The sequence below is a fragment of the Prionailurus viverrinus genome, chromosome C1 (assembly GCF_022837055.1).
Source record: "Prionailurus viverrinus isolate Anna chromosome C1, UM_Priviv_1.0, whole genome shotgun sequence".
In the NCBI taxonomy this organism is placed as follows: domain Eukaryota; kingdom Metazoa; phylum Chordata; class Mammalia; order Carnivora; family Felidae; genus Prionailurus; species Prionailurus viverrinus.
Genome location: NC_062568.1, coordinates 115,322,207 through 115,347,665, shown reverse-complemented (window position 1 = coordinate 115,347,665; position 25,459 = coordinate 115,322,207). Strand labels below are relative to the sequence as shown.

Sequence of the window (25,459 nt, the reverse complement as noted above, 5' to 3'; positions counted from 1 at the left end):
CCTATTTAGAAAAGCTCTGGGTGAAGGGATGGGGAAAAACAGCACCCACATGCGGTGAGTTCTCTGAGAGCCCTGGAGGGTGTGGTAATTGACGATGGGACCGAGCCTGTAGTCTGTGGATGGTGGATGCCAGGGAGTTCTTTGTCCGGGCGTAAAGAATATTAAGTGGTAATAATACCCCTCACTGGCGCATAAGCAAGCCCTAGACCCAGCCAAGGGTATTGTGTCCCCCAGGAGTGTCCCCGTGAAGGCTGCTCTGCTCAGGGATTTGTCAGAAATTTGAATGAAAAGTAGGAAAGGGCAGGGACCTTGGTTTTTGGTAATTTTAGTAGGCCCCTAACTCAGGAATAATGAAGTGTACCAAACTTGATATGCCCAGTGACTCGGCGATCATCTTTGGGGGACTGGCTGGGTTCCAAACAGATGACAAGTGACTCCTTTTTAACAAAGAGGTCAGTGGTCTGGTTTTGTGATGTCTGCTGTCTCCAGAGGGTGTCCAGTTAACTTGCTGGGAAAACGGTGCAGACTTCAGCCGACCTTGCCTTACCTTTTGCGTTCCTGGAGTTACATGCTACAGCTATAACAGTGATGCTAATGAACCCTTGGCAGGTACCTGCTAGGACCCTCAGGCTAGGACCCTCGTGTGCTGAAGTGCATTGTTCAAAAGAGGGCTGCCTGAGTGGTGAGGGAACTGGTGCTTTTGTTCCCAGGCCGCCCCAGAGTCGGTTTGCCAGGTGCCCAGCCCTCCCACCCGACTCCATGCCGACCGGAAGCGGCCAGCCAGCCCCACAGTCAGCAAAGAAAGGACAGGTAGTGGGTGGTGGTAGAGAAGGAAAGGGAGGAGTGACTGGTGGGGCCGGCTTTCCCCAAATAGAAATAGACCAACAACAGACACAGAGCTGAATAGTCTTCCCAGGAAATGCCGACTGTGGTGGGAACGGAACAGGAATTGATGGGGGTTCTGGCTGGAGCAAGGGCGTTTTACAGCAGCCCCCAAGGGCTCAGCTCTAGAGCCGCCTGAGTAAATTCGTTTGCACACACATACACACACGCAGGTACAGACACGTGCTGGGGCCTCCTGCGTGCCGTTGCTGGCTTCTCCACCCTCTCGCCCGCACGCACACGGGACAGTTACACTGATCTGGACTCTGATGGGCAGATGCTGCATAGAGACCGACTCACAGGTGAAGACACCGGTTCCTGTGGCTGACACAGCTGCCCGGCACACCGGTGATCCACACCACTGAGGCGGAGCTGGAGACCCTCCCTGGCGTGCATGGCTTTGTCACAGCCCTCTTGTGGCGTGGTGGCCTTACCCAGCCCCCTGCTTCATTCTCCTGTTTCCACTCTTAGATCCCGCAAACAGCGGGGAGCCCTCTCCGGGAGTGCACTCGACACGGCATTTGGAGCCGTAGAGATGGACATGTGAGCACCCACTGTAGTGAGGCGGCCATCCTGCGGCTCGAAGCCTGCACCCTGGACAGCACCGAACGGCAGTAATTTTGTTGGACTTCTCCATTTAGGACTGGCTCCGACACCTTCCCGGAGCGGTAACTCACAACCGGCGATTTTTGTAAAAGCCGTGTGACCACAGGCACCGGCCCAGTGTTGACGGACCCCACTGCTGATGCTGTGTCCTGACACAACACACGCTGGCCTGAGCCTTGTCCCCAGCCTCATCCGCTTAACGCTATTTTAATAAAGAAGCCACGCTACGCCGCAACATCGCGCAGCCAGGCGTTACACTCACGGCTCCCATTATTGAGCCCCTGTTGTATACAGGCATGTCACAAACAGCCAGGCTGCCAGGCAGTCACCCCCAACAACCCTCCTCCTCAGAGCATTTGGGGGGAAGCACCTTGGGGCAAGTTTCCCTGGACCCCCGCATCTTAATCACCCGGGGTGCTGGTGACAAATGCAGATTCCCATTGTCTGCCTGCCAGAATTCCCTAGGGGTGGGGCCAGCGAATGTACTTAAATCCCATCCTGGTGCAGGTGTGGGAAGCACTGGTTTAGGGTATCTAGCTCTGGGGGATGAGAAACCTTCCCGGGGTTATCAGATAGTAGGCTCCTGTCTGGTTTACCTCAGATGTCGCCAGGGGAATGGTTAGGCTGTCACTTCTCCTTTGGGTGCTGCGGGGCCCTTTAAGAGCCGTGGGGGGTGGAGGTGGTCAGGTTGATGGCTGGCCCTAGAGAGGCTGTTTCCATCCCTGGGTGCCTCCCCACTTGCTCTCTGCCTTGGCAACGTTCAGGCTCAGCACTTGGCACTCAGTGAAAGAATTTTGATTTCCAGTGGAATTTGTGCTGTCACAGGATTTGACCCCTGGGACTAGTGAATAGATAGACGGGTTGGGGGAGCATGTGACTTGGCTGACGGCGGAAAGAGTGATGGATGGGAAAGCGGTTGGGGATGGTGGAAACACAGGGTGGAAGGGGAGGCTCCTGGGTCTGGCTGATGGAGGCCCTGGGGAGCGGGGGTTCTAGGCTTCGTCCACACTCTTCATCCTGAAGACTGCACAGGCGCGTGGGAAGGCTCTCCCAACTTGTTTTTTGTTTCGCACACCACTGGGTCCTTTTGAAGTGAGTGTCTTCGGCAGCCCAGAGCGTTGGACCCATCGCTTCGTGCTGTCCAAGTTCACAGTGCCTTTGTGGCCGCCAGAAGTAGCTCCACAGGCAGATTTCATGGCTCCGGTAGTTCATCCAACAGAGGGTGTCAGGATGAGCCTTAGGAATGTTCATGCCACCAGATCTGCAGATCAGCGCAGCGTAGCGGGTATGAGACGCGGTGGTGGGAGCAGACCTGGGTTCACATCCTGCTCTGCCGCTCACTACGACTTTGGGAAGTCAGTTAACCTCCATGACCCTCAGTTTCCTCATCTGTAAAACAGGGACAAGGCCACCAGCCTCAGACAGTCACTGTTAGGATTGAATGAAGTTAATGAATTGAAGCGCACCGTGAGGTGCTCTCTAACTCGGAGTGGGAGTGGAATGATTGGCACTGACGGATGCATCTCTAGGTAAACAGATTCTCTGCTGTTGCCCTCGTTACCTGGTTAAAATAAAACACCCAAGTTGACCAGAGCACGTGTATTTCTAGACTCTAATTTAGCAATGGATTGGGATGATAAGTTATGCTCTAGCAGTTGGAGATGCTGTCACTGAGAACTTCTGGGACCAAGAAAGCCTCCCTGCTCTTTGAAGGAAATAACCAATGATTATCCTAGGGAGGTACTGATAAGGTAGGAGTTTGCCCCCAGGAAGTCTGCATGTGATTTTGTTTGGTAAATGGTAGGTTAACAGGACACTGTGGAGAAGGAGTGGACTGTGTATTAATAGAGGTTGTGGGGGGGTGGGTTTGGGGTGGGTTAATGTATAGGGGGTTTGGTGGTGAAATCTGCATTAGTTATCTGTGGTATGATCATTATCCCATGTCAACAGATAAGGAAACTGAGGTTTTCAGAAGTTAAATAATTTGTGTAAATCGAATAGGGGCAGACCTGAGATCTGACTGATGTCCCCAGAGTCTATGTGTGCAGTGCTCTGCCCTGCCTGGGGGGCCTTGGGAATGAGGGCAAGTGTTTGAGGGAGGACCGATGTCAAGGAGGCCCTAAAAGACCGGAGGTTGAGGGAGCTTACTCTTGGCCACCGAGGGGCTCCTTTGCGGGGGGCTCCTGAACTGAGTGTTCACAGACGGGGGTGGGAGTCCCAGTTTCCGTAGGTGGTTAATGGCCAGGTTGTGACCACACTCAGCTTCACACAGTAGTTGATCCCTGTTGTAATGTCAACATTGACCCGAGGCGGGGTGCTCTCACGGTTGCCCTGGAAGACCACCCAGGAAGTGCATCTGGGGTAAAATGAGGCAGCAGCCTGTTTTCCGTAGGAAGCCTGAACATACACACACATAGACAGTTGCACCCCTTGGTGTCATTTGTACTAGCTTTTTGTGTTCCTCTGGGTCCTTTGGACTCAGCCAGAGCCTACGGGAATGACTTTCAGTTTGAATTTCTAGGAATGAGAAGTAAATGCTTCTCTGTGCTGGTTTAGAATTTCCTTTCTTCTTGTGTTATGCGAAGGTGTAGGGTGACAGTGTGTCCCAGATTTTTTTGGACAGACCAAAGTGTAAACATTTTGCAGTGTTGCCCCCACAAGAAAGTCCTAGAAAATGAATTTAGGCAGATTGTAAGCAAATCAAGTCAGCTACAGAAATTCTAAAATTCACAGTGTGAGGCTTTGAAAAGGTGTATTTTCAATTCCACTGTTGAGGGTGGAGTGACAGTCTCTGTTTCGGGTCTTTGGATGGCGGGAGGAAAATACTAAGTTGGGAGTAAAAATGAGCTTATTCCTTGTAGGTGGGTGGCGTGGGTGGGTATTGGCTGCGTGCGTGTGTATATGTGTGTGTGTAGAATTTTTCTAAGCTCAAAATCAAATCTGCAATGTATTTTGATGAGAAGTGATTCACGTGGTATAAACGTGCTAGCTGATGATCAGTCATTTTTGTTTTTTTCAGGGAGAGAAATAGAGAGAGACACAAATCACCCCGGAATAAAGATGGCAGAGGGTCAGAGAAATCTGTCACCATTCAAGCTCCCACTGGAGAGCCCCTGTTGGCAAACGATTCCACTCGGACAGAGGAAGTTCAGGTAAGGATCAAAGGCAGTCTGTAAGCACACTGCCACTGCATCAAGACTCTTTTCAGTAAATGTTTTCCTAAGTCTTGTTGCAGTAGGTTCTCTTGGGTTTTTATCTTTATTTTTCTAGCATGATAATTAGTTTATCTATGTCTCGTGGTTTCTTGTTGGTCTAAGGACAGCCTGTCCTGCCATTGGCTGCCTTGGGGATTGTTCTGAAATGCGATTGGTTGGCCTGCTTTGACTATGGTGTTGAAAAGAAGCCAGCCGGGCTGATGACAGGGCAGAGAAAGGGAAAGTTACAGGCTGTCGTCTCCAGAGACTCATTCCAAAGTGGAACAGTACGGGAGGGAAGGAAATGTCCTCTCTAGCAGCCCTGAGTGGCATGGAGAAGAAGAGGTTCAGAGAGCCCAGACTGACCACTAAGAGATATATGAGATAAATCGGGGGCTGGACACTTAGATGCCCGGTAGGAAAACCTGGAAGAATGAAATAGGCCCTCAGTCACAGAGAAGGGACACACACATATCAGGCAGGCTGGGGGCTGAGCAGCAAACTGTGGGGCACCTCAGCGTCTGGACAGAGGTGTGGAGCATTGGGGTCTGTGGCAAACTAGAGAATGCATTTCCTCTGTCAAAGGAGCAGCAGCTCCCCAGCTCTGGACACGTCTTACTGCTCAGGGGTGCAGGAATTCTGTGTTTCTGGGTGTACTGGTACTTAAGAAGAGCTGGAAATCAGAATTTTACGTGAAGTCACCCAGTTTTAAAATATTGGCAGTGTATTAAAAGACACCGTGTGGGTTCTTCTCTCTGGGTCCTGACTATCTGGCAGCCCGCCTGGTTTAAATAAACATCTGAGCTGTACTGAGAAACATGCTTGCATACCTTCCACAGCTCTTGAAATACATGCACGTACAGCCTTGGCCCCGAATAGACCGATGTATGCTCACACCTGCAGCTGCACACATACGTGCATCTTTAAGCAGACAGAGGCGCTGAAATTGGGATTCCTCAGAGCACACGAGGTGCTCTCAGAACCCAACGCTCAGCTGTGGGATGAAGGTGGAGTTTGGCCAGTGATGAGTAAATGTCGTTAGTAGGAACGTTGCACTGTCTGCCACGGCTCTGGGAGGGCCAGAGGGGTGGCCTTGGCTGGCTGACCCTGAGATTGGACGCCCTTGAAGTGCTGCAGGGCGGCAGTTTCCTTCCGCATGTGGATTCCGCAGTGCTGGCGGCCCGCTGGGAGGACATTTCTTCTTTGCTGCTTCTCTACACCTTGGAGCTCGCCGGGAAGCTGTTCGTGTTCACGCTAAGTTGATGTGATGGGAAAGGCCCTGACATGGGTTTTTGGAGGCGGTACTTCTCAGCAGCTCTGTGACCAAGGGCAGTCATGACCTTTGTGGGCCTCAGGCTCTTTAGATATCATTAGATCCTTTCTGTTCTAAGAACCCCAAGCTTCGGAGGACGCTTCGGACAGCTACGCTCTTTAGGCACAAGGTGTACATCCATTCAGGGGATTTAGTTAGAAACGCTGGCTAAACCATAGCAGTGTGGTGGTCAACAAAATGACCACGAGACACTAGGAATAATTACTTCCACACTGATTATCAACTGAATATTAGGCCCAGTACACAACATGGAATCCAGTATTTACGTTTCACTCTTTCTAGGTGTTATAAAGTAAGTTATTTTGTGTAGGCTGTGAACTCACCTTGTATTACAAGTTGTTGATTTTTTTTTTTAATGTTTGTTTATTTTTGAGAGAGAGAGAGAGAGACAGAGTGTGAGCAGGGGAGGGGCACAGAGAGAGGGAGACACAGAATCCAAAGCAGGCTCCAGGCCCTGAGCTGTCAGCGCGGAGTGCAAGGTGGGACTCGAACTCACAAACCCGCAAGATCATGACCTGAGCCGACGTCGGATGCTTAACCGAATGAGCTACCCAGGCTCCCCACAAGTTGTTGATTTTTGACGTTGTAGCTATTTTTTCCTCTATATCGGTGATTTTTTTTTTCATTGAAGGAAATTTACCCACAAAAATGAACAGATTTCAAGTGTAGGGTTTGAGAATTTCAAACAGCTGAATAAACCCAGAGAACTTATACTATCAATACATACGTTTTTATTCCTCTACAAAGTTCTCATGTTCTCCCCAGTCAATTCCCATCCCTACCCCCACCTCTCCAAGACAGACCCTATTTTGATTTCTACCACCATAGATTAGTTTTGCCTGCTTTAGAATTTAATGTAATTGGGATCATACTCTTTTGTTTGAGACGTTTTTTAGTCAGCGTAATGATTTTGAGATTTACTAAGTTCTGGTGTGTTTTAGCAATTCATCCTTTTTTATTTTCGCTGAGTAGTATTCTGTCGTCTGAATATACTACAGTTTGTTACCCATCCTTCTCGTGATAGATAGACATTTGAGGTGTGCCATTTGGGGCTACTGTGAAGAAAGCTGTTAAGAACATTCTGGCACGGGTCTTCTTGCGGATGTGTATTTTCATTGATTTTGGATAAAACCGTGGGAGTGGCATTGTTGGATCATACAGTTCAACATATAGTGAAATTTGTATGACACTACCAGACCCGTTTTCAAGAGTGCTTGGACCATTTGGTACTTCCCTCAGACATGTGTGAGAGAGTCTTGGTGGCTTTTGGCGTTGTCCTAGAGAGTTTGTGGTATGTGATACTTGTAACCTTCCAAGCCGAAGACCTGTTTGTTCATCGGTCAAGACCATTGCCACCGCCCACCAGTCCTTGTCATAGCCTATCTGTTCATAGATCGTGATTCTGATCATTTCTAGATCTAAGGTTCTTGTTCAGTTATGAGATCCCAATTCTTGCTGATTCAGCTGTCAACTTAAACTAGATTTTTCAAAGTTGGTGTCTTACGCATGAATTTCACCCAGCTTGTCCCTACATCAGACTGTTTTCTCCAAGTTAAATCATGTACACAAATCTCTGAGGCAAAAACCTCTTTGGAACCCCTGTGGCTTTTCATTGCCTTTGTCGTGAAGTCAGGTTTGCTTGGCAGCGAAATAGCAGAATTGTTTGAAAATCTTAACAAGTGGATCTTGGTAAAGGAAGGGACTGCTTGCTCCAACTGGAAGCTACCTCAGACTTTAAAAAGAGAGAGGAAAGCACAAAAGTCAGAGACACTGCAATAGTCTGGTAGTTCTGTACCCTTGATATTCCATGTGTCAGTGAGAATGTGTGTTTAGGGAGGAAGTTTTTTGTTTTTTTTTTTTAAATTTTTTTTCAATGTGTATTTTTGAGTGACAGAGACAGAGTGTGAGCGGGGGAGGGACAGAGAGAGAAGGAGACACAGAATCTGAAGCAGGCTCCAGGCTCTGAGCTGTCAGCACAGAGCCCGATGTGGGGCTTGAACTCACGAACCATGAGATCATGACCTGAGCTGAAGTCGGATACTTAACCGACTGAGCCACCCAGGCGTAGGGAGGAAGTTTTGAGTTGTCCTGGCCATCCGTACTTGAATTTGCTTAGGTTACTCGCTGAGAAACATTGTCACGGAGTGCTTGACACTGATACTTCTTGAAGAAAAAAAAAAAATAGTTACAGGTTAGCTGTGATTTGTACATAGCAGTGAAGGTCGCTGGCTCTTCAGAGCTGCTGGGGGGTATTATAATACCTCACTTCCGGAAGTTGGACTTTGTCGGCCTTCGTAACCCAGCCATGAACTGAGGCGAGAACACAGAGTTTTCTTATGTTACGGGTGAGCCCTCACATGTCAGTCTCACGGCGGGATTGCTTATTGGGCCAAAAAGCCTCTCCGCAGATTCCAGCATGGGGGATGATAATCAACATGATAAGAATGAATCCCCCAACAAACACACCAAAAGGGTAGACTGCGTTTTCTCTGTTTGGAAAGGTCAGTATATGACCCCCTTGGAAAAATGCCAGTGAAAACCGTTCAGGTCAAAACTTCCTGTATTTGAAGACTTAAGCCTCCGTTTTCTGGGATGCCCGTGGGTGTGGGCTGGTTCAGAGAGGAGGGCCCTCCGTGGGCGCCGCGTGTCCAAATGCTTGCTTCGTGGCTTTTACCAGTGACCTGCCGCCTGTGGCTCTTCACGCTCCCTGTTTGTGTTCCCCGTCAGGATGACAACTGGGGAGAGACCACCACGGCCATCACAGGCACCTCAGAGCACAGCATATCACAGGAGGACATTGCCAGGATCAGCAAGGATATGGAAGACAGCGTGAGGCTGGATTGTAGGCGCTACCTGGGCCTCACCGTGGCCTCGGTCCTTGGACTGCTGGTGTTCCTCACCCCCATTGCCTTCATCCTGTTACCCCCCATCCTGTGGAGGGACGAGCTGGAGCCTTGTGGCACAATTTGTGAGGGACTCTTCATTTCCGTGGCGTTCAAACTCCTCATCCTGCTCATCGGGACCTGGGCGCTCTTCTTCCGCAAGCAGAGAGCTGACGTGCCGCGCGTCTTCGTGTTCCGTGCCCTTCTGTTGGTCCTCATCTTTTTTTTTGTGGTTTCCTATTGGCTGTTTTATGGGGTCCGCATTTTGGACTCTCGGGACCGCAACTACCAGGGTATCGTGCAGTACGCGGTGTCCCTCGTGGACGCCCTCCTCTTCATCCACTACCTGGCCATCGTCCTGCTGGAGCTGAGGCAGCTGCAGCCCATGTTCACGCTGCAGGTGGTCCGCTCCACCGACGGCGAGTCCCGGTTCTACAGCCTGGGACACCTGAGGTAAGGGCTGCTGACTGACATCTTTCTAGGAGGCCACACGTGAGGGGTGAGGACAGGTGCCAGGACCAGAGTCTGACTCCTTCCCTGAGGTTCTGGGAAGACGTGTGTGTGTGCGTGTGTGTGTGTGGGGGGGGGGGGTGTCCCTGTCCGTGGACTTTCCTGACTGCCGGGTGGGGTGACACAAATGCTGCCTGTCATCCAGGCTGGAGTTTTGTTGGGCGAGCTCTCAAACATGGCAGTTCCCAACAGAGCTGGAGGAAGGATGCCTAGTGATGGCTGCTGGCCTTGCCTCTGAAATTGGCCTGTGGGCAGTGGACAGAGTGGCCAGCACCTCCAGGCTGCTTAGAATCGCTCATTGTTCCTTTATTTTCCACGCCCAGAGGCGTCCTGGTCTAGGCACTAAATTATACGGCCACCCTAGTGACCCTCCAGTAACGAATCAGGTGCAGGTTGGAGACCCTGAACTTGTGAGAGTTGAGTGTTTTGAAAATGTACGCATGTGGGACAAAGTTAGAAATACATTGAGATGTCATACTTTAAATCTGCATATATAATCTACTTGGTGGTCAGCTAAAAAAGCGATGGTCGTATTTTATCTCATTTATTTTATTTTTATTTATCCCGAGGTAAGCGCTTCGTGTAGATTGTCACGTTTAGCCCTCACAGAACCCTTTGCTACAGGTACTCTTCATCCCAGTTTTTTTTTTTAATTTTTTTTTAACGTTTATTTATTTTTGAGACAGAGAGAGACAGAACATGAACGGGGGAGGGTCAGAGAGAGGGAGACACAGAATCTGAAACAGGCTCCGGGCTCCGAGCTGTCAGCACAGAGCCCGACGCAGGGCTCGAACTCATGGACCGCGAGATCATGACCTGAGCCGAAGTCGGCCGCTTAACCGACTGAGCCACCCAGGTGCCCCTCTTCATCCCAGTATTACAGATGAGGGGGATTAGGACACTTAAACAATGTGTAGAAACTAGTAACGGCTGGCCTTCGTTCGCAGTCACCTAGTTGTCGTGAAGCTGGGCCTAGGTTAATGCCCTCATCATGGTATGTCTCCCTTTGTGTGTATGGGACTATTTGTCTGTTTTCTCCCACCAACTGAGGAAGGGGCTGAGGACAGGGGCCGTGTCTCCCTCTCATCGCACCCCCAGTGTCTGGCCCCAGAGCGTAGCATACAGCTGGCACTCACAGGGCTCCCGGTGAACGGATAGCCTGGGATGACCGACTTGGCCGTCTCGTCGGGCTCTCCTGCCTCCTCGGGCGATATATGTTGAGGTGTGTAACCTGCCTGGCACCTGGTGAGCCCTTAGTTAATTGTGGCCATTACGGCCTCTGATCGTGCAGCTGGCAAAGCGGCCAGTATCGGCAGGCGCACCTTAGTGGATCTCAGAACAATGGGCTTTGTCGTAGTTCTGGCTGGGACACAGGAAGGTGGCCCAGCCCTGGTTTGCAGCTGGGCCAAACCGGCTCAGTGTTGGCACACACCCTCTTTCATTCCTCTGGCTTCACCTGGGCCACCCCAGGCCTGGGGGGGGGGGGGGGGCGGGGGTTAGCATTGGAAGCTGCTGCCATCCTGACCGGTCCTTGGAGGGAATTGGTGTCTGAGTCACACGCCCTGCACGGCAGAATCCTGTGTTTCGAGTCCTTCGCAGATGCCCGTGGGGCTCTGAAGGCAAGTAAGCCGCTGCTGCTTGTTCATCTCTGCTTTCTTTCCCCCTGTTTTGCGGTGGAGAATGACCAGCAGACTTGCATTAGACACCTGTCAGGTGCGCAGCCCGGCACTGGGGCTCCTGATGCGCGATGGCTACCTTCAGGGCTCTGTTGGGATGCTCCTGGGGCCCACGGACCCTTCCCAGTTGTTCTCACCATGACTGACAGCTGCCCAGCCTCTCCCTGCCAACCCTGAAGCCACTAACCCCAGCCCCCAGGGAAACCCGAGCGTAGCACCTTGCCAGCGGCCCCGGGGCGGGGAGCGTACTGAGGGGGTGCCCTGGTCTTCCTGGTGGCTTCTCTCCGGGCCCTGTGTTTTCCTCCTCTTCCTGCCTTCAGTAAGGCCCTCTTTGTCCTCAGGTGGAGACCCTGCTTCTGGGGTGGAAAGGTGGCTGGGGAAGGGGAGACGCCTTTTCTACACGAATGCCTGGCCGCCCCCGTGACAGCCGGTCTGTGCGAGCTGGAGCGGGCTTGGCACCTCTCCTGCTGGCACCGTGTGGGCTCAGTCACCCGCCGACTCTTGGGCTAAATCTGGTCTGCGCCCAGCGGTGGCCGGAAGAGTCACGGGGCCAGAAATAGAACTTCTAAACCCTTTCGTAAAGTGTGGAAACGGGAGGGGTGGGGGAACCAGGGAGACAAAGAGCGAGGCCAGGAATCAGATCAGCTGATGTGCGCGGCCCTTCTCCCTTCCCTTTATGTAAAGCCTTCCCCGTGGCAATGACCTGATGGGCTTAGGTGCAGGGCCACGGTGAGTTCTTAGTCCTTGTTTTGTCCTCAAAGATGATTTTCTTGAATCGACTGAGCTATTTTTGACAGTTGTCAAAAGAATGCCTGTTCTTTCGTTTCTCGGAGCAACTATGCTCCTCGTTAGCCCTCACAAAAGGTACAGTGGCCCTGTTTGTTGGCAAGAATGGAATTATGGGCTTATTTGAAAACTTCCAGAAAAATAAAAGATTATTGTGGTACAAAGTGAGACGTTGTCAATAGACTAAGATATTACTAACGTTTGTCCAGTGCCTTGGGGATGACAGGGGCTTTTTAGATGTCTGCTGTCATTTCCCTCTCTTGCCCTGCCAGGGTGGGGCAGGTGGTATGGGGCTGCCGCCCTCTGCAGAGAACCCAGGGTGCCTAGGTGGCTCAGTCGGTCTGACTCAGGTCACGATCTCATGGTTCGTGAGTTCGAGCCCCACATCAGGCTCTGTGCTGACAGCTCAGAGCCTGGAGCCTGCCTCACGTGTGTGTGTGTGTGTGTGTGTGTGTGTGTATGTCTCTCTCTCTCTCTCTGCCCCTCCCCTGCTTGTGCGCTCGCTTATGCTCGCTCTCTCTCTCAAAAATGAATAAACATTAAAAAAAAATTAGAGGGGAGCCCAAGCTGCAGGATCAGGGACCTGTGTGCCCTCCTGGGGGTCCCACCCCTCCCCTGCAGCACCCTGGGTCTCAGCACATCTGCTTTGTAATTATGCATGCACACCTCCCTGGTCACTTGTTTTGACCCCATTCTCACAATGAGCTGCTGACTTTTCCAGGATGTCACCAAATATTGGTAAGTTTTGATCTGACCACATTTGGGGAGAAATCCAGAAGAGAGACAAATGGCATTTGATATCACAATTAATATATTTCTCAGTTTTGAGCTCTTTAAAGCCAAATACTGTGAATGTTGGAGCGTAGAAGCCAGTCGAATTGACTGAATCTGAGATGTAGGACAGCAGTTTACAGTGAAACCCTAAGGTAACAATCACCTGGTCCTTACCATGTGCCGAGCTCCTTCTGCGCTCCTAACAGAACTCATTTAATCTGAACAGTCCTGGGGGAGGCACCATCATCCTCATCTTCAGAGGAAGGAACCGCGGCACAGAAGAGTTAAGCCGGTTGTCCGCTTGTGATTGTGGGAGCCAGAGTTTGAGATCAGGCTGTCTGGTTCCAGAATGTTCTTAACCTTTGGATAGATGCGTCCATGTTCACATCACTGCTTTAAGAACACATGAACGAACTCATCAGCAATTTGGAGTTGCTCACCGTGGGCCAGGCTGGGTGCTGGCGATTTTTTTAAAATACGTGATTCTACTGAACTCCCAGCTGCAGGGCTGGAAAGGAGAGAATGCAGAGAGGATTGCCAGAGATGTCCGGCTTGCGCTCTGCAGCCATTCCGTAGCCCATTGGTTCTTTTTGTTCAGTCAGTCAGCACACAAAACCTGGACCTTGAAACCATCGCGGTAGGCAGCCGACTCCCCCAGCCACCTCGGGCTCCCATTCTCAGAGTCTGCTTGTTCTTACTTTGCATATAGTTCTAACGTTTACTTACCGACTTCTGTACCTCAAACAAGTCCACAAGTAACACATTTCAAGGGAGAGCTGCTATAGGGAGGCATGTGAACGTCAAGGAAAAGTGGTAGCCAGGAGTCATCAGCAGAGAGACTGGAACCACAAAAGCAGGTAGAACTCTTGCCTGTTGACAGTGACCCGTGTTCTGTGAGATATTCATCTGGCTGAAGCTCCGTTGGGCCTAATTCAGCGAGCAGGCTTTGACTGTGTGGGTTTCTAGGCATGCTTCATTCACTGACGTGGAGAGTATCTTATAAATTGGTGCCGACCCTGCACCTTTTTATCAAGGGTCTGGTTACTGACCATGGAACCACCTGTGCTTTAGAAGAAAGGATTCGCGGATTGCTTTTCAAACAGTGCAGGTTTATGGTCATGCATGATCGTAGCATTGCTGTGTTGAAAGGGGCGGTCGTGTCCCACCCCCAAAATTCATAGGTGGAAATGAGAAACATGTCACTGGGGAGTGGCGAAGAGACCATTTTTGTTATAAAGTGGCAAGGAACTTGGCTGAACTGTGTTCATGTTCTGGTGTTCTGTGGCAGAGAGAACTTGTGAATGATGGAATTGGATTTCTAGCTGAGGAATTTTTTTAATAGTTCTTTTTTTTTAATGTTTATCTACTTAGCATGCATGCCAGAGTGTAAGCAGGGGAGGGCAGAGAGAGAGAGAGGGAGAGAGAGGATCCCAAGCAGATGCTGCACTGTCAGTGCAGAGCCCGACCTGGGGCTCGATCTCATGAACTGTGAGATCATGACCTGAGCAGAAATGAAGAGTCAGGTGCTTCGACTGAGCCACCCAGGAGCCCCGGTGTTTAGCTGAGAAATTTCTAAGCAAGGTGTTGAGGATGCAGCTTGGGTCCTCCTTAACTGCTTATAGTAAAATGTGACAAGGAGATGTGTTGCAGAAGGAAAAGGTCGTTAAGCAAAAGGGAATCCAAACTTGAAGGTTTGGAAAATTTTCAGCTTACCCATATAGCAAAAAATGAAGTGGATACTAAAGAGAACAACATCAAGGGTGTGGTCACACAACTGCTTGATGTTTTCTAAAGTTTGTTTGTCTGTTTATGAAATCTCTACACCCAATGTGGGGCTCGAACTCATGGCCCTGAGATCTAGAGTTGCATGCTCTACCAACTGAGCCAGCCAAGCTCTGTTTGATTTAATCAGAATTTGATCAGCCATTCCAGCAGAAGCCAAGAATAAAGATGGGAAGATGGGTTTGTCCCAGTAGTAACACTGTCACCTGGGACTAACGGATACAGAGAAGGGGGTGTAGAATGAAGAAAGGCTGAGAACATGTGTTATCCTCACGAATAGGGAGGAATGACCCCAAAGATGATCCAGAGATCATCGGGCTGCCACTCCCACTACAGGCCCCAGGGCCAGGTTCCTTTTTCATTGGCTTCAGAGGTTGGGTCCCCCACTTGGGGCCACTGCCGAGAGCTGCTTGGGCAGGGCCAGCCCTGAGCCCCGAGGACACCGTGTTGAACCAAAGAGGATTGATTACCCTTAAGATCAAGACCTTAGGATCTAATGGAATTGGCCTTGCTAGGTTTTGGACTTGTCTGGGACCCATCAACCCTTTCCTCCAGTTTCTCCCTTTTGGAATGAGAATGCCTATCCTATCCCTATCTCATTAATATATTGGAAGCACATAAGTTGTCTGGTTCCACGGGTTCACAGCTGGAGTGGGATCTTTGCTTCACTATAGGTTATACTTTGAGTCTCAGCACTTAGATGAGACTTTGTGCTTAGGGCTGGTGCCGGAATGAGTCAAGACCTTCTGGGCTGTTGGGATGGAATTGGCATATTTTGCATGGGAGAAAAACATCAATTTTAGGGGCCAGGGGTGGAATGTTATCGATTGAATTGTATCACCCAGAATTTATAGGTTGCAACTCTAAACGCTGTGTGGCTTTATTTAGAGATGGGGTATCTGAAGAAGTCATTAAGGTTCAATGAGGTCATAGATCTGATAAAACGCATGCTCTTATAAGAAGAGACACCAGAGAGCTTGCACACACACACACACACACACACACACACACACACACACACACGTGCTTGCTCTCTCTCTCTCTCACCCCTGTGCTCACGGATCGAGGAACGGCCATGTGTAGATATCATGAGAAGGTTGTCATCTGTAAGCCAGGAAGAGAGCTCTCACCAGAAACTGAATCAGCCAAACCTTGGTCTTGGACATCTGGGCTTCTGAACTTTAAGAAAATAAGTTTCTGTTGTTTAAGCCACTCAGTCTATGGTATTTTGTTATGGCAGCCCGAGCTAAGACGGGAACATGACACCGTGGTGACTCTTGAGCCCAGAGCCCCAGGAAACCATGGGATCAATGAGCACAGTTCAACCCTGATGAAACAGAGCTCATATTGTCCCTTCTCCGGCTCATGCCTGCGTCCTCACAGCTCCAGTGGGAGCCTTGCTTCTCTCGAATGCATTTGGGTTTTCTAGTTAGAAGTGAGAAAGCGAGAGTCTCTGGGGGAGATTAAGGTTATTCCAGTAATTCCAGGGCAGATCTACCTCCCCTTGAAATCCTAGGTCTGTGATCCTGGGTCAAGCGATATCCAAGCTGGTAATTACACCGCCGATCAGATTTGACCATCCCGCTGAGCTGTGGGCCCTCCCTCTCACATTCAAGACTGGCATCAACGGGTTTGGTTAGGACCCAGCACCATTGGCTGCAAAGCTGGGGAGTGTTTTTAAATGACCACCGGGGGTTTTGGCTCATGTCATTTATGATCAAGGTTTCGTACACAGTTTTCATTTTTAGAGAGGTGTGTTTTGTTTAACTGCTTTTCATCGAAGACGTTTGCCAGTCCCCTAAAAAAGCAAAGGATAAAAACGAGTAAAAGCTGAGGAGCAGAGTGGAAAGGTTTTTGCTCAGATCTGTGTTGCTGTGGGAGAATTTGCCGTTTGCGGTTTGGCCCGGGGGTGCCTATTCGAAGTGGCTGTAATGAGGGTGTGAGACGCTGGACACTGCAGCCCTGTGTTTGGACAGCTGCCTCTTGGCAGTGGCCACAGCTGGGAAGGCTTCCCTTGCACAGTGTCTGCCCATAAGCCCTGCTCCAAGCCCCCGAGGGGCCAACCCTCACAGAGCGCAGCCACCGAATGGCCAAGGAGCCCGTGGATGCAGAACTGGTCTAGATGGCCTTCCCGTGGGGCCACAGGTGGCTAGGACATGCCAACACACAAGAAGGCGGATGGACAGGTGTCTGCGTTCCCTGTCCTGCAGAGCCACTGCCCGGCTCCGCTCTGTGCCCGTTTTGGCTCCGTCTCTGCCGGCAGAGGTCTAGTGGGCCAGGCTGATGGCCCTCAGAATTCCCGACTTTTCATGCTCTGCTCCCGTGGTCCTTCCCAAGGCCAGAGGTACTGAGGCTGAGAAATGGGAGGCTGGCTAAGAGAATGCCAGTCCGGCATCCCAGGTGGGTCTGGAGGTACCATAGTTCCTATCTAAATCTCTGTCTTAGCTAGCCCCAAGCAGGCAGTTGTCTTTGATGTTTATCTGGTGTGATTCAGCTCAGTAATTTGAAACGTTGAGAAAGCTGAATTTCCATCCCAGGCAGGGCCGGCAGGTGCAGCCCAAATTGGACCATGCAGGGAGGTGGCGGTGTGATGGGGTCGGTGCCCTGTCCCGGAAGCAGGGCTGCGGACTCTTCGGGTAGACCATGGCAATAGCCAAACCTGCCGCTTACAGGGAGGCGTGTCTCAGGTTTGCCAGCATTTCTGCTGCGGGAAGGACCGCCAAGGGGACAGCCCGCCATGACGGGATCACCTCCGAAGGAGGTCTCAAGTGTTGATGCCACACTCAGAACCGCCCGCCCCATGGATCATGGCATCATGACCTAAAAGGGAAACACCCGGGACAGCATTTTGTTGTCTGGCTCCTGAGACCAGAAGAACCAGGCTGGTGTATGTAGCCATGAGCTACCTCTCGTCCTCCTAGACTCCTCCCAGGGAGGCAGAGCGTGGTCTCTGCACATGTTCCCGGTGTGGTCTGCCTGACATTTGGGAGGGTATTTTCCAGGGTGATCGTTTGTTAAGAGGGGGGACGTAAAGTGCAGAGAGAAGGGCTCCGGTGCTCCCCCAGACTGCACTTTGGAGGCCATTCCTTGGTGACCAGCTCCCTTTGAGCTGCTCCTGGCCTCTAGTGTCTCTGCCTCCTGATGGGGAGCCCCTGCAGGGCTTGCGTGCAGCCCCATTTGGTGCCTACGCCAGGGACACTTTCCAACCCATAAATATTGATTCAGAGAACTAGGTTTCTGCAGCTTCCGTGTGGCTGGGGAGCCCGCACCCTGGAAGGGAGCCTCCCTGGGCCGCGCCAGCGGGACAGGGCCCCAGCTGTGGGGCCTCCGTCAAGGTCGGCAGTCTGCCTCCCATCCCAGGATCTCAGGCAGCAATGTGTGTCGCACCTGGCCCATTGTGACAGAGTCCCTGAAAATCCAGGCTTGTGCCCAACTCTTTCTACCGTCCAGTCCAGGTCTGTCAGTAAACACAAGCCGTTTCCCATTTTCGCCCCTCCCTGTCCTCAAGTTCCAAGGTGATCATTGCCTGTTCCCTGTGTGGGATTCGTGTAAGCCACATCCCCAAAGGCAGTCTCGAGACAAACATTTTAATTAAAAGGCAGGAGGGCCCAGAGATGCAAACGCTTGTGTGCGCGGTTCCCAGGAGAGGTGGCAGCGGCACTGAGGGGCTAATTATACTCGCGTCTCTGGGACTCGGCATGAATATTGCTGCACACTGTCCTGACTCCTGGTCACTCCAGAGTCACTTCATCTCTACGTCCAGGCCAACAGCGAAGGCCACGCATCCAGGCTGCGGCCTTGCTGACTCTTGTGGGGAGAAGTTAGTCAGATAGAACTGAGCCCATCTGCCGGCTCGCCCACACTGGGAGTTGTCACAAAAAGTCGAACCATTTTAGCGTTTTCTCAAAGACCCCGGGTTCAGGCCTAAAAAGCCGTCACCGGATCAGGTACGCCTCTAAGAGTAGTAGGAGAGAGGGAGGCCTTGGTACCCAGGCAGCCTTTACTGTTAGCATCCTCTGGATCTTCCTGGCCGGCTCTCCCTCTCTCCTACCCACACACTCCCTCTCTGTCGCGCTGTCCCCCCTCACCGTCTCCGACCTTTGCCAACCTCTCAGCCTGGCCCTGCTCTTTCCCTGTCTCTATCCGTCTTGCCCTAAATACATGTGTTCACTTCCTAAAGCTGCGGTGGGACCACAGACTGGGTGGCTTAAAAGAGTTTTCTCTGTCCGTTCTGGAGGCTAGGAGTCTCAAATCTAGGCCCTGGCAGGGCCGGGCTCCCTCTGAATCCTTCCTGGTCTTCCTGGCTTCTGCTGGCCGTCCTTGGCACTCCTTGGTTTGCGTCCACATCAGCGCAGTCTCCGCTCTGTCATCACATGGCGCTTTCTGTGTGTGTCCCCTTTTCTTTAAAAAGATACCAGTAGGACCTTAACTCGCTGTAATTACATCTGCAGGGATCCCATCGTGAGGTCCTGGGTACACACGTGGATTTGGGGAGACACTTCACCCCACCAACAGGGTCTCAAAGCTGTTCTGTGACTCAGCAGGGTGGCCCTGTCCCTGTTACTGTAGTTGTTTGGGAGGGTTGTTTCACACCAGCCTGCTTTGCCCACACCCCTTCCTCTGCCTGGAATTCACTTTACAGCCCGTTGTCCGCACGGCGTGGCCATCATCCATCATTTAACGCTTAGCAACTCCGCTTCGCCTCCGCCGCCGCAGATCTTCACCTGAAACCCTCCACCCCTCCCCTGGTCACAGGTTCTGTCACAGTCTGTGGGTCACCACCGATGGGAGCTTAAGCCTCTTAAGGTTCTTTTCACATCTGTTTCCAGGTCCTTGGGATCTAGCGGGTGCTCCTAATTCATACTAACCTGTGAATGGTGTTGGAGAGACTGGTTGGTTGTTAGGATTTTTTTGAGTGTCAGCATCCTTAGCTGGCTAGTAGAGTAATGAGTACTTGCCCTGAAAGCAAGCCCTTGCGGATTTTGCTGTGACTGGAACCCTGCCTCTTCAGTGCCTTCCTGTCGGCACACTCCGAGGTAACCAGATTAATGGCAGCTGTCATTTACGTGAGGCACTAACATGTAAGAAATGCTTCCACGTTTTTCACGCATGAAGAAAGCTGTTTTTGTTGACAGAGCTAAAGGGAGCAGATGAATATTTAAAAAGAAGTGGCTAGGGTCACCTGGCTGGCTCAGTCAGTTAAATGTCTGACTTCAGCTCAAGCCACGATCTCACAGTTTGTGAGTTCAAGCCCCGCGTCAAGCTCTGTGCCGATAGCCTGGAGCCTGCTTCAGATTCTGTGTCTCCCTCTCTCTCTGCCTCTCCCCTGCTCATGCTCTCTTTTTCTCAAAAATAAATAAACATTAAAAAAAAAATTTAAGGGGCACCTGGGTGGCTCAGTCAGTTAAGTATACAACTTCAGCTCAGGTCACGATCTCACCGTTTGTGAGTTTGAGCCACGCATCAGGCTCTGTGCTGACAGCTCAGAGCCTGGAGCCTGCTTCAGATTCTGTGTCTCCCTTTCTCTCTGCCCCTCCCCTGCTCACTCACTCTCTCTCTCTCTCAAAAATAAATAAACGTGAAAAAAAATTTTTTTTAATTTAAAAAGAACTGGCTAAAACCTGCCTGAGGCCTCCCCACCTGGCCCTGTCAGGGGAGGGCCTTTCTAGCTGCCCAGAGAGACATTAAAGCCTGTAAAGCGCGAGGATCTCAGGCCGGCTGAGCTCTAAAACCTGAATATTTCTGATTTTATTTTATTTTATTTTATTTTATTTTATTTTATTTTATTTTATTTTATTTTATTTTATTTTTTATTTCTGATTTTAATAGCATGTCTTAATTTAATTACGGAATCCACAACCAAATCCAAGGAAAAGCGAACAAAACAGGGAGCTCTCTGTGTGTGCATGCGTATGTGTGCATATTTGCATACACGCGTTTCTAGGCCTCGGTGCCCTTATTTGCGCAGGAAGAGAGTTAAAAGGGGGGAAGTTTATGGCCACAATTGTTTCCTTCAAATATTTGATGAGCTTTCACAAGAAAGGAGGGTTTGGGTGCAGAAGGAAGCGGTGGCAGGACCCCTGGGTAGAACTTAGAGGAAGGTCATTTCAAGGCCAAGTGAGAGAGAACTTTCTTTTCACGGAGAGGCTGGTTGCCGTCTGGGGCGCCATAAAGAGAATTGGTATGTGGATTGGGAGCTTGGCCTAGACGGACTCGGATTTCTTTGCTTCTTGTGTCTCTGCCTGGGTGAGCATGAAGGTTCTCTTCCTTCTGTGAAGAGTAACAATTTGTGATTCAGGGGCAGGGAAGCTTAGGTCGTGCTTTCACGCCCAGAGACGCACGAAGAATCGAGCCAGCAGCCAGCCTCAGCCCTTTGCTGCCAGATGCTCATTGCCCTTGGGAGCGGGACCGTTTGCATTCCGTGGCCGCGTGCAATTCACAGATGCTTTTCCTGCCCTTCCTTCGTTTGCTCTTCGGGACATCCGCACGCAGCCCTAGGTGCTCTCTGGCATCTCGGCTCCGGGGACCGAGAAACAGGCCCCAGAAGGGAAGGGACTGTACAGAGCTACAGGGCCGCGGGAGCAGACTTGGGGTCTAGGCCTTCTGACTCTGAGGCTGCTCCTCGTCCACAGCGTGTGTCGTGGGCACCTCCCAGGAGCAGGGCCCGGTTTGCAGGAGGCTGGGGTTGGCAGGAGACGCTGCGTAAAAACAGGCGGTAGCACAACTCTAGGGTCTGAGCCACTAAGGAAAGCTGTGCAGAGGGGATGTGTCCTGGCTTATTTCCTGTGGCAGCGCCCTGTGGCCTTGCTTCGGGCCAGGTACTTTGGAATGCAGTATCTCATTTAATCTTTCAAACATACCTGAAGGGGTGCCTAGGTGGCTCAGTCAGTTAAGCGTCCAAGTCTTGATTTTGACTCAGGTCATGAGCTCACGGTTTGTGAGTTCGAGCCCCGCGTTGGGCTCGCAGCCTCACTGGGATTCTCTCTCTCTGCCCCACCGCCACTTGTGCGTGTGTGCGCCCTCTCTCTCTTTCTCAAAATAAACTGTACAAAGATTTCTTCTTCATTTATTTTAGAGAGAGAGCACACAAGCTGGGGAGAGGGGCAGAGGGAGGGAAAGAGAGAGAGAGAGAGAGAGAGAGCCTTAAGCAGGCTCTGTGTTCAGTGCAAAGCCTGATGCCAGGCTCAATCCTATGACTCTGGGATCATGACCTGAGGTAAAATCAAGAGTCAAATGTTCAACTGACTGAGCCACCCAGGTGCCCCTAAATAAATATACTTTTTAAAAAAATACACCTAAACCAGGCAAGCAAGCAAGTCCTCCTTGAGAGCAAGAAGGTAGAGGTCTCTGGTTTTTCTCCCAACCTAAATGCCAGCTGACCTTAAAGTCTTGGAAAGCCATAGAATTTGTATTTGTCTCCACTGATATTTAAGCTCAGGAGTTAAGTACAGGTGTCACCAGACTCCAGTCAGATCCTGGCGTATTTGGATCTTGCCCGCTGTCCCTGGAATTAAAAAAAATTTTTTTGTTAATGTTTATTTATTTTTGAGAGAGAGAGAGAGCACAAGAGCGAGCATGGGGGAGGGGCAGAGAGAGAGGGAAACAGAATTCGAAGCAGGCTTCAGTCTCTGAGCTGCAGCACAGAGCCCAATGAGGGGCTCGAACTCACAGACCACGAGATCATGACCTGAGCCGAATTTGGACGCTATTTATTTTTGAGAGAGAGAAGAGAGAATGGGCGAGGGGCAGAGAGAGAGGGAAACATAATTGGAAGCAGGCTCCAGGCTCTGAGCCGTCAGCACAGAGCCTGACGTGGGGCTCGAACTCACAGACCGCGAGATTATGACCTGAGCCGAAGTTGGATGCTTCACTGACTGAACCACCCAGGCGCCTCTGGAATTTCTTTTCTTTCCTTTCCTTTCCTTTCCTTTCCTTTCCTTTCCTTTCCTTTCCTCTTTTCTTTTCTTTTCTCTTTCCTTCCCTTCCCTTCCCTTCCCTCTTTTCTTTTCTTCTTTTCTTTTCTTTTCCCAGTTTTTTTAATGTTTATTATTTCTTTTTTTTTTTTTTAATTTTTTTTTTTCAACGTTTATTTATTTTTGGGACAGAGAGAGACAGAGCATGAACGGGGGAGGGGCAGAGAGAGAGGGAGACACAGAATCGGAAACAGGCTCCAGGCTCTGAGCCATCAGCCCAGAGCCCGACGCGGGGCTCGAACTCCCGGACCGCGAGATCGTGACCTGGCTGAAGTCGGACGCCCAACCGACTGCGCCACCCAGGCGCCCCTAATGTTTATTATTTCTGAGAGAGAGGGAGAGAGCAGGGGAGGAGCAGAGAGGGAGACAGAGGATCCACAGCGGGCTCTGTGCTGACAGCAGAGAGCCCAGTGTGGGGCTCGAACTCAGGAAGTTCAAGGTCAGAGAATAAGCGATAGAGCCGAGAGTCGTGCTGTCTGGGGCCAAAGCCCGGTATCAGCTGCTCTGAGCACACGGTTTCCCGCAGCAGAGATGCGGAGAACAGTAGCAAGTGTAGCTGTGTAGGACATTGATTTGGTTTGGGTTTGGGCCTTCAATTCATCTTTCAAAAACGTCTTTCAGGTTCTTAGGAACTAAAGCACGAACTCTGCTCCCAGGTGTTTGTCTTTACCGCAGGGCACGGGCAGGGCGAGCCCCTTGTCTCTGTTCCCACGGCCGTCGTAACAGACGCCAGAGGCCACGACACGTCTCATTCCACCGTCTTTGTCCTGAAAAGAAAGTGGGCCAGTAAGGCAACATTGTCAGCAGTGAGTTTCACATTTAAAAGTGGCTGTCGAGGGGCGCCTGGGTGGCTCAGTCCGTCAAGCGTGCGACTCTTGATCTTGGCTCAGGTCATGGCCTCACGGTTCCTGAGTTCGAGCCCCGCATCGGGCTCTGTGCTGACAGGGCGGAGCCTGCTTGGGATTCTGTCTTTCCTTCTCTCTGCCCCTCCCCCGCTAATGCTGTCTCTCTCTCTCTCTCTCTCTCTCTCTCTCTTTCAAAATAAAAATAAAAAATTTTTAAAAAGGTAAATAAAGGTGGCTGTTGAATTGCCTCAGACGTGTGTGCTGACCCGTTGCGGGCCTGTCTTTCCCACGAGTTCAAGTTTGGGTCAGCCTGGGCCAGGCAGAGTAGAGGGGTGTGCTTTCGCTCTGGCAATGATGTCGGCTCTTCTGACCCTAAATATTCCATCGTCCGTGTGGTCTGTCACATACCTGGCATTCCTGTCCATGTCTTTACGTGCAGGTTCAAGGGAATTTCTGTGACAGTTCTGCCTATCACCGTGCTGTTTTCCACAAATCCGTGTGGTCTGTGAGCAGTTATTTCCCTGGATCGTGATCTAGGGGTGTATGTTGGAACACGACCCCTATCGATTGAGCTCAGCCTTCTCTATCTTGGGGGGGTGGTCCTTGCCGTGGGTTTTGGGTGAGGCCATGTCTATAATCTGTACATCAGCCTCCACCTGCCTATAATACAGGGTTTCCGCGTGAGGGTTGTTTAGTCAGATTACTAGTTCTCGGAATATGACGGCGATAAGAGAGATGGCAGGTTTCTCACCAACTTGATTGTTCTTGCCCCCGCTCCGTCCCCAGAGACGGCTGGTCTGGAGACTGGGACGAGTTGAAAGATTTGCTTTTCTCCATCTCTGAGGCCCTTTTTGCCTTGGAAACCCCATGGTTTTATGAAATGCATGCTCTGGACTGATCATATGCCTGTTGGAATTCTGGGGTTTCCTACAGGAGCAAGATTGAGCCAATGAGTGGTATGTACTTGGGGGAAGTCATAGGAGGTGTCCCTTGCACGCTGGGGACTTTGATGGCCTTGCTGAAGAGGGAGAGTAGCACGCTTGAAAACCCCACAGGTCCTGTGTGGTGGCTGTTGACGCTGTGCGTTTTAGGGACAGATCAGTGGTGACCAGAGAGTTAGAAAAGGCTTCCTAAAAGAAATTGGGCCTGCTTGGGCCTTGGAAGACCCCAAGTTTGGAAGATGGTGAAGGACAGAGGCGCAGAAAGATACTGAACCTTGACAACGGCCAAGGACAAGGGTGTTCCTGCATCCTGGCATTGTGGGCCATGGCTGAGGCCAGCACTGGTGCCCTGCAGGATGTCCCCTCAGTGGCTGCTGAATTGCTCTTTTACTGGAAGCCAAATGCCATATTAGTAGCATGTTACTTTTAACCTACAGTCAGTTATCGGACAGACTCAGTCCACGGCATGAATCCAGATCCAGAATAGACATGAAAAAGACCTTAGACTTTGGATTGAAATAGACCTCAGACTCACGTGCCGTAGCAGATGTCACTTAGCTGGAGCAGAGTTCCTCACTTGGGTCCGCCAAAGCCCTTTTCCCTATTTATACCCAGGCTGAGGATGTATGAGAACAGAAAGATGATTGCCAGAGGCGGGTAGGGAGACAGCACCTAGGAAGGAATCTGATAGCCACAGTGAAGGCTGGAGTACAGAAGAGATGTGAAGAAACAGCCTTGAGTACCCAGCGTGGGGCGTGGGGACAGGTGGCCTCTGTCTCCTGTGGGGTCTGACATTTTCACGGGGCTATGTACGTGGCACAGCTCATAATTAACACATGAAACATTCATCCTGAGTCACCAACAAGGCTTAAGTCACGTGTAGGTTACTGTCTTTAAAAAGGTGAAAAAAGGCATATTGAATTTTTTTTTTTTAAATTTTTTTTTTCAACGTTTATTTATTTTTGGGACAGAGAGAGACAGAGCATGAACGGGGGAGGGGCAGAGAGAGAGGGAGACACAGAATCGGAAACAGGCTCCAGGCTCCGAGCCATCGGCCCAGAGCCCGACGCGGGGCTCGAACTCACGGACCGCGAGATCGTGACCTGGCTGAAGTCGGACGCTTAACCGACTGCGCCACCCAGGCGCCCCGTATTGAATTTTTTTTTAAAAGTTTGTTTGTTTTGAGAGAGAGCACATGAGCACATGAGAGAGAAGGAGAGAGGGAGAACCCCAAGTAGGCTCTGCACTCAGCACAGAGCCCAAGTGAGGTCACGA

At 50.9% G+C, this 25,459-nt stretch overlaps 1 protein-coding gene across 1 annotated transcript in view; it reads left to right on the top strand.

Annotated features, from left to right (window-relative positions):
* Window positions 1-25,459, top strand: part of VANGL1 (VANGL planar cell polarity protein 1) — a 55,108-nt gene that overhangs the window by 11,711 nt on the left and 17,938 nt on the right. Inside the window, exons 3-4 of the mRNA XM_047871363.1 lie at window positions 4,508-4,640; window positions 8,743-9,350. Coding sequence (XP_047727319.1) covers window positions 4,508-4,640; window positions 8,743-9,350 — 741 coding nt within the window. The remainder of the gene's footprint in view (window positions 1-4,507; window positions 4,641-8,742; window positions 9,351-25,459) is intronic.